This window comes from Selaginella moellendorffii, unplaced genomic scaffold (assembly GCF_000143415.4).
Source record: "Selaginella moellendorffii unplaced genomic scaffold, v1.0 SELMOscaffold_129, whole genome shotgun sequence".
Taxonomy (NCBI): Eukaryota; Viridiplantae; Streptophyta; class Lycopodiopsida; order Selaginellales; family Selaginellaceae; genus Selaginella; species Selaginella moellendorffii.
This window is the reverse complement of record NW_003314390.1, coordinates 170,979-178,769: the sequence shown is the minus strand read 5'-3', so window position 1 is coordinate 178,769 and position 7,791 is coordinate 170,979. Positions and strand designations below refer to the sequence as shown.

The following is a 7,791-nucleotide window of genomic DNA, read 5'->3' as shown; positions in this document are numbered from 1 at the left end:
TGTTAGTATTACAAAGACAATAATAGCATAGGATACTACAGCTGCAGCTCTTCCTATGAGATTTTCTCATTCATGGAAACCAACAAACAACATTTTAAAGTATTATGCCTAAGTTGCATAAGTTACTTAAGAACCTAAAGAAGCACTTTCGGGAGTATAGTGTTTTCACTAGAAACTAGTGATAGAAATATAATACAATGCTCAACTAGAAAATAATTCCTAGACCTTGGTGGCATCACAAGGAGTTCTAAAAGAGGCATCCATAATGGGGTATAAAAAAAAAGCTAAGAGTTAGGTGAGATCAATTGCTACAAAGTGGCAAAAGGTTACAAATAGTGAGTTGGGATTGATTATAACGACATTTTCTCCCTTGTAGTTAAAATGGTTTCAATTTGTCTAATCATTGCTATAGTCATTTGGATCTTATAAAAGGATGTCAAAAATGATTTTCTGAACAAAGAATTGGAACAGCCAATTTATATACACTAGCCTCCTGGTTTTACAGTACATAGAAAAGAACATTTTATTTGTAAACTTCAGCGATCGATTTATGGATTTAAACAATTCACCAAAAATATGGTACAACACTTTAAACAAATTCTTCCCAACTCTTGGATTTTCTGTGCAAAAGCTAATTAGAACCTTTAGTATTGTGTTCAAATTATCAATCATACTTGTTTGTGTCTATATAGATGATCTCATCATCATCAGGAAGGCATGGAATTTACAATGGCTAAAAGAGTGACTCATCAAACTACTTAAAATGATGAAATTCCCTTTTCTCTTGGTCTTGAAATTTTGACAGGGTGGAGGATTCACCAACACAAGTATATTTCTAACCTTGTCAAAGAATATGGCAAATTTTTCATGACATGTATAACTTCAACCTCACACTACAATTTTAGAAGCTTTCCAGAGTTAATGAACCATGTTGTGAAGGGGAGAAGGAGATGAAGCAATTACCATATCAAAATGTGCTTAGAGCATTGATGTACCTCGCAACAGCAAATCATCTGGATATAACATATGGCAGTAGTGGTCTCTTATGTATGCCAATTCATGCAAAACTTGGGGAGGAGACGTTAATATGCGGTGGAACATATTTTCAACGTCACATAGACCTTATCACTCCATCTCAAGTTTAAAGGTATGATAGAGGAGAAATTGGAGCATAGATGTTAGTTCCATATGGAATGGTAGATGCTAATTTAGCTCGGGATCTTGATGATCACAGATCAACAACTGGGTATGTATTTAAATTCTCCAATATTGTTGTGTCATGGCACAATTGCAAACAACGAATGGTAGCATGTGAAGCCGAGTACAATGTGGTGACAGAAGCAGTAAAGGAAGCGTTGTGGATTTACTGTTTGCTGTGAGATATAGGATTCAAAATGCAAGCACTGATGAATGTATACAACGACAACATAGCATGTCTTCAATCCATCATAAATCCAATACACCACAAGAGGAACAAGCATTTTGAGATGTTCCATTACTTCATTCAAGAACAGTGGAACAAGGAGAGATCAAACTTAAATACATTTCTACAGCCAACATGGTAGTAGATCTTTTGATAAAGACAATGATTGCAATTCAACTTTTGCAACATCAACTTGTCCTTTTGTTTCTAGGGGGAGCTGGTGAATTGCGATCTGAGAAAGACTATCAGATCGAGGGGGAGTGTTGGAGCGGTTGGAATCAAGGTAACAGGATGCCAGGAGCACGCAACTAGGATTAGCAGTAGGAATCCATGAGAGGAATGCCCACAAAAGAATTTTCTTGTTCATTCTTTCCATCAAAACAACCCCAAATATTGTAGTTTGAATGTATTGTAGTGGGAACTTTCAGCTTTTCTCCATTAGTGGTGTAAAATAGGAACTATGTGGCCTTACATACCTGTTCAAGAGCATGTGAGCCTCTAGGCCAAACAACAAGAAATAACAATCCTGGTGGTTGATGACAACACTAACAAAGATCTCCACCAGCCCTATCTGCATAAGTATATCCCAGATGAACATGAGCATCTGCATTTGCTCTCCACCTACTCCTACCACCACTGCTGGATCTAGCTTAACCAAGTGTTCCACTTTACCACCTCTGCACACCATTACCATGATCCCTCTTGTGAGCATCTTCCTCGTCCCCATACAAATCCATCTTCTCTCTGGGAGATTCATAGGCAAGAGTGGAATTCAGCACTGGTGAATCGCTAATACTGCCGCTGGAACCATCCAAAGACAAGAGCTCCCTACTCAAAGAACCTGGAAACTAGTCCACAAGAGAAGCAAAAGAACACAAGGCCACCCTTCACGACGATTGTATCTTCAAAATATTTTGTGGTTTGATATAAATCAAGACAGCCAGTATCATGCATGCCCATTTCTTGCAAAGTGGTTCGCAAAAAACAATAAAAATTATTGGGTTATTGCTGAGCATTGTATTAGTTTGGACTATGGATGGGAACCTCAGGGCAGGCATTCTTTGCAGGGATTCTCAAGAACATCAAGAACCTGGACGAGTTGCGGCGTGTTCACGATCGAATCCAGAGCCGCCAATGCCTCAATCGCTTTCTCGCAAATCTCCTGGTGCAAATGTATGGCAAGTGTGGGAGCCCAAGCGAGGCAAGGCAGGTGTTCGATGCCATCAATCCGAAGAACGATTTCTCGTGGAGTATCATGCTCGGTGCCTACACAAGCAACGGCGACATGGACAAGGCCAAGGAGGTTTACGACACAATGCCGGATCGCAGCGTGGTGGCCTCAAACGCGATGATAACAGCATATGCCCAAGGTGGGCAAAGTTACAAGGCAGAGCAGCTCTTTAGGGGCCTGGAAAAGCGAGACAACGTGTCGTGGAACGCACTAATACGAGGTTTCACACAGAATGATGAAATCTTTCATGCAAATTTAGTGTACTATAGAATGCCAAGGTGGTGTGCAGTGTCGTCGACGATCATTGTTACTGCATTTGCCGGAAAAGGGCATTTGCAGGCGGCAAAAGCTATTTTTGACAGTATGCCTGAGAAGAATGTTGTTTCATGGACGGCTATGTTGACTGGCTATGCACAAAACGGCAAGATGGGCGATGCTTGGAATTGTCTGGTTGAAATGCCTTCAAGGGATTCTGTGTGCTGGAACGCCATGCTCACAGCGAGTGCCGCAACCGGAGATTTGGATCTCTCGAAAGCACTGTTTGAGAGAATGCCCTGCAGAAGCGTGGTGTCGTGGAATGCGATGCTGCAGGCATGCACGGACGCGGAAGCCCACGACGAAGTGAGAATCTTGTTCGAATCCATCCCGGAAAAGAGCGTTGTGTCGTGGACGACGCTGCTGGCGGTGTATGCAAATGCAGGAGACTACGATCGAGCCAAAGCCACCTTCGACTCCATTCCCGACAAGAACATCTGCTCGTGGAACGCGATGATTCAGGCGTGTGCCGTGAGTGGAAAACTCTCGCAAGCAAAGGCACTGTTTGATAGAGTTTCCGAGCCCAAGAGTGTCGTGACATGGACGACGCTGGTGGGAGCCTACGCTCTGGCGGGACGGGTCTTGGATTCCAAGCTCGCGTTCGATCGGATGCCCGAGTGGAGCACAGTCTCCTGGAACACCCTCCTCGCTGGCTACGCTCGAAACGGAGCCACGAGCGACGCCAAGCTCACGTTCGAGCAAATGCCCGAGAGGAATCTCGTGTCGTGGAACGCGATGGTGGGAGCGCTCGCCCACAGCAGCGAATTCAGCGACGTGGCCGGCCATCTCTTCCGGGAGATGATGCAGACCGGGGTGAGACCCAACGCGGTCTCCTTCGCGGCCATTCTCGTGGCGTGCACCCACAAGGGAAGCGTGGACGACGCCCGCCACCATTTCCTGGCGATGCAATCGGAACACGAGGTGGAGCCGCTGAGGGAGCACTTTTGCTGCTTGGTCGATCTGCTGGGACGGGCCGGAAAGCTCGACGACGCCATGGATCTCATCCAAACCATGCCATTCCTTCCAAACGACGTGGAGTGGGCTTCGCTGCTCGCGGCATGCAAACGTTACAGCAACCGAGACCTTGCGGAACAAGCAGCAAAAGAGCTACTGGCGCTCAAGCCCCAAGATCCTCCGTCGTATGTCTCAGTCGCGGCTGGAGTCGTTTGACCTTTCAAATATTAGGGCTGACTCATCTGGTCAACGACGTTCCTGGTCATCATCTTCACTTCTGACGTGGCTGTCAATCTTCTGACGTGGCAGCAAACGGATATCCTAAACTACAAATTTTATTTTTCAAAGAAAGAAGCAAACAAGGAAAAGAAACGAAAACGCGAGGAGCGCCTCAAAACCGATCAAACGCTCCCCGGAAAAACGAAACACACAAGAAAAACTGGACGAACGATCACATCTCTGGCGCTGCTCCACAGTGAACGTAGAACGTAGCGTCTGGAACCGCGAAGCCATTGAAGCTGGATCCAGCGCTCTTGGTGTAAGCCCCCATGCGAGGGAACACGAGCCAGTCCCCACACTGGAGCCGCGGAAGCCACACATCGCTCAGCACCGTGTCCAGTCCATCGCAAGTCGGCCCAAAGATGATGGAGGGATGGAGCTCCACGTCCAGCAGCGGCGCATCGTCCTCCTCATCCTCGGACGAGCTTTCGCAATCACTGCCGCTGCTGCTGCCACCGCCACTGCTCGCCACTGGAAGCGCCCGTACCGAGAGCGTTGCGTGGTCGTACAGCAAGCAATTCATGGAGCCGTAGATGCCATCGTTGATCCAGTACTCAACCACCGTCTTGTTGCCTTCCTCGCGCCTCCGGACCCGGCAGCCAAACACGAGCGCCGCCAGGCTGAAGGCCTCCTCCGCGAAGAACCTGCCCGGCTCGCCGATGATCCTCACGTCCGCCATCGTCTCCAGCGGGAAGTGCTCCTCCAGCGCGTTGCCAATCTCGTACGCCGCGGCCGCGAACTTGACGCCGGCTCCTCCATCCGACACGAACCCGCCACCGATGTCCAGCATTGTCATCCTCGGGAGACCCAAGCTCTCGGCCATGTCGAACAGCTTCCTCGCGGCTTTGATGCCCTCCGCAAAGGCATTCACGTCCGAGGCACCGCTCCCGACGTGGAAGGCCACACCTGCGACTTTGATGCCCAGCGTCTTGGCCACCTCCAGCAGATGATAGCACTCGTCCCACTCGGCACCATACTTGACGCCCAGCGGGCAGCGAGCACCGGTGTCGTCGGAACGGAACCTCAGGAGAACCTCCGCCTGTGGATGGTACTTCTTAAGCTTGTAGAGCTCTCCCTCGGAATCAAACGTCGTGTACACCACCCCCGCCTTAGCAGCTTCAGTGATATGCGAAGGAAGCTTGCAGGGATTCGCAAATATAATGTTTCGTGGCGCCACCCCGAGTTGTGTCACAGCTTCCAGCTCTGCCTTGCTCGCGACGTCGAAACCGGCTCCCAGTGCCGCCAGCATGGACAGGAGCTGCGGGTCGGGGTTGCACTTGACCGCGTAGAACGGGTTAACTCTCGGCATGGCCGACTTCCAAATCTTCCACAGCCTAGTAACAGTTGCCAAGTCAAGAACATAGAACGCATCCTCTCGGCCCGTGGACTGGATCTTCTTCCTGATGAATGAATCCATGTCCCTGGCAGTAGGACCGATGACCTCCGCCCCACCACTTTCACGTAAGGGCTGCACACCGTACAGAAACGGCTTCAAAGATGCTTCGCTGTTCTTGCTCTTGTAACCATTGCTCGCCACCTTCTCCAGTGCCGGGAACAGGGCAAGCGGCATCACTGTCGAGTCGCCACCTAAGATCCTCGTATAAGTGTGGTACACCACGAAGCTCCCCCCGGGCATTTCATGGCGAGTAGTCCCACTGCACACGTAGCCTCGTGGACAAACCGGCACCCCCCAGGACCCAGCGTCGCGTGAGTGGCAGAGTCCAGCCGTCGAGAGTGAGATGCTGAAAACTGCTGGTTTGAAACAGCCGAGCACTCTGTCCACCAAGCTTCCCAAGTCGAGCATGCACGGGCTGTAACCCATGGTCTCGAAACTTGCGTAGCTGAAACCATCCTCCGGAGTTATGTGTATGGTCGAGTGGGCGTTGCCTTCGACGCTGTTCATTGAGTAGCCGCAGGGATCAAAGGCAAAGTCGCATATCTCCGAGTGAGGCAGGAGGTTCCGGATGCCGGACAGGAGAGTCATGTCAGCAGCTGACCGGTAGAACGGCGACTTGTAGAAGAGAGCTGCCGAAGAGCGATCAAGCTGCGTCATGCACATCTCCATTGTATATGTCTCAGAGCTCAAGGGGGCCACTTCCGACGCAGCAACATAAACGTGCCAGTTGTGCATCTTAGAGGCGTCACTCATGACGCAAGCCTTGCCTCCGTTTCCAAGGTGACCAAAGTACTTCTCCAGGATCACCACCTCCTCGTTAAAGTTTCCATAAGGCGAAGGCTGGGCACTGGGAAAGATGAAAGTTCCTCGGCTATACTTGCAGCGGCAGGCTTCCAGGGAGATAAACGAGGCCGACTTGAGAAGCAGGGGGATGGCCTTCAAGAGCTGCGTGGTTCCACAGGTTTTGATGACGATTTTGGAAGGATAGACGAAGAGGCTCGACTCAGACAGCACGTAGGAATCAAAGTGACTGTTGCTCAAAGCAGAGACAATAGTGCACTCGGCCGCTGACAGCATAGTGTCAATCTCATTGCGGGGGATTGCTCTCAGACCACTCGGATCGGCAAAACCAAGAGGATCCCAGAATTCCACCTCAAGCCTCTTCTCAAACCCCTCAAACCCAGGACTGGCAACAACAGGCTCCATGACTTCATCAGCGGGAATGAAAGAGACACCCATCTTGGCTTGTGAGAGGAGACGGAGGGGAAAAAAAAGAGAGGAGAGACCGGCTAAAGAGCTAGCTAGCTAGCGGGAAGAATGCTGCTCCCGAGAGCAGGGAGCTGATCTGCCACCGTGCAGCATGCCGCAGACCAGCTCCAAGAGGTAAAGGAGACTCCAAGCAAAGGATTTGACGAGGGGAAGGCCCTAGCCTACTCTACTGGCTCTTCTTTCTGGGGGGTATCAGGATGGTTTTCGGACGAACTGCAAAGAAGAAGGGACGAATTAGCTCGCGACGCATTTCTCGCAGAGAAAACAAAGGAGCTTACGTTTGAGTAGGCAGCGCAGCGGAACTTTTCAATATCACCGTCAGGCCTGATGTCCTCAATCTTGTAGCCGAGAGGAGACTCGTATTGGACAGAGTCGCGTTTCGATTTACTAGAATCACGCGTCGACGCCATTAAAACATTCAATCCGCCTGGAAGAAGAAGAAGCACACCACAAGAACAAGGGATGAGTCCCATTCCAATCCAAACCACGCCAAAAAATTTCCTACTCGAATGTGAAGAAAACCGGATCCTCGCCTTTCCCCAGGACGAAATATCGCACGAATCCAAGCCTGCGCAGCACAGGAGCCACGAAACCAGCGATCAATCGATGAATCGGCGCATGCAACAGAGAGAAAAGAGGCGAATTCGCCGATTGCGAGGCGGCGATCTAAGATCGCGCGCCGGCGCCGATGAGAGAAACCAAAGAATCAAACCTTGCGCCAAGACGCTGCTGCCGTCGCCTACGCCGCCTCCGTCAAGAACGCTCTCTCTTCTTCTTGGAATGCTTTTGGTGCCCGCGTTATAAAAAGGGGCAACCGCGCACTGTAGCACCGTAGCAGCGTTGGAAAGGGACCCTAACCCCGGTTAACAGCACAACTGCCGGTTCGATTCCCTCCAACCCAAGGGTCAAAGCGCATATTCGCAG

At 49.9% G+C, this 7,791-nt stretch overlaps 2 protein-coding genes across 2 annotated transcripts; one reads left to right on the top strand and one right to left on the bottom strand.

The window, feature by feature from the left end:
- Positions 1–2,459: 2,459 nt before the first annotated feature.
- On the top strand, positions 2,460–4,139 carry LOC112343043 (pentatricopeptide repeat-containing protein At4g02750-like). Its single transcript, XM_024665854.1, has 2 exons — positions 2,460–3,128; positions 3,246–4,139. Exons 1-2 carry the CDS (start codon positions 2,460–2,462, stop codon positions 4,137–4,139), a joined length of 1,563 nt encoding a protein of 520 aa, XP_024521622.1.
- Positions 4,140–4,240: 101 nt separating this feature from the next.
- Positions 4,241–7,691, bottom strand: LOC9650684. Its single transcript, XM_024665824.1, has 4 exons — positions 7,580–7,691; positions 7,373–7,435; positions 7,146–7,294; positions 4,241–7,080 (listed from the first exon to the last, which is right to left on the bottom strand). The coding sequence occupies exon 4, from the start codon at positions 6,835–6,837 to the stop codon at positions 4,375–4,377; it is 2,463 nt and encodes an 820-aa protein (XP_024521592.1). The 5' UTR covers positions 6,838–7,080; positions 7,146–7,294; positions 7,373–7,435; positions 7,580–7,691; the 3' UTR covers positions 4,241–4,374.
- Positions 7,692–7,791: the final 100 nt, after the last annotated feature.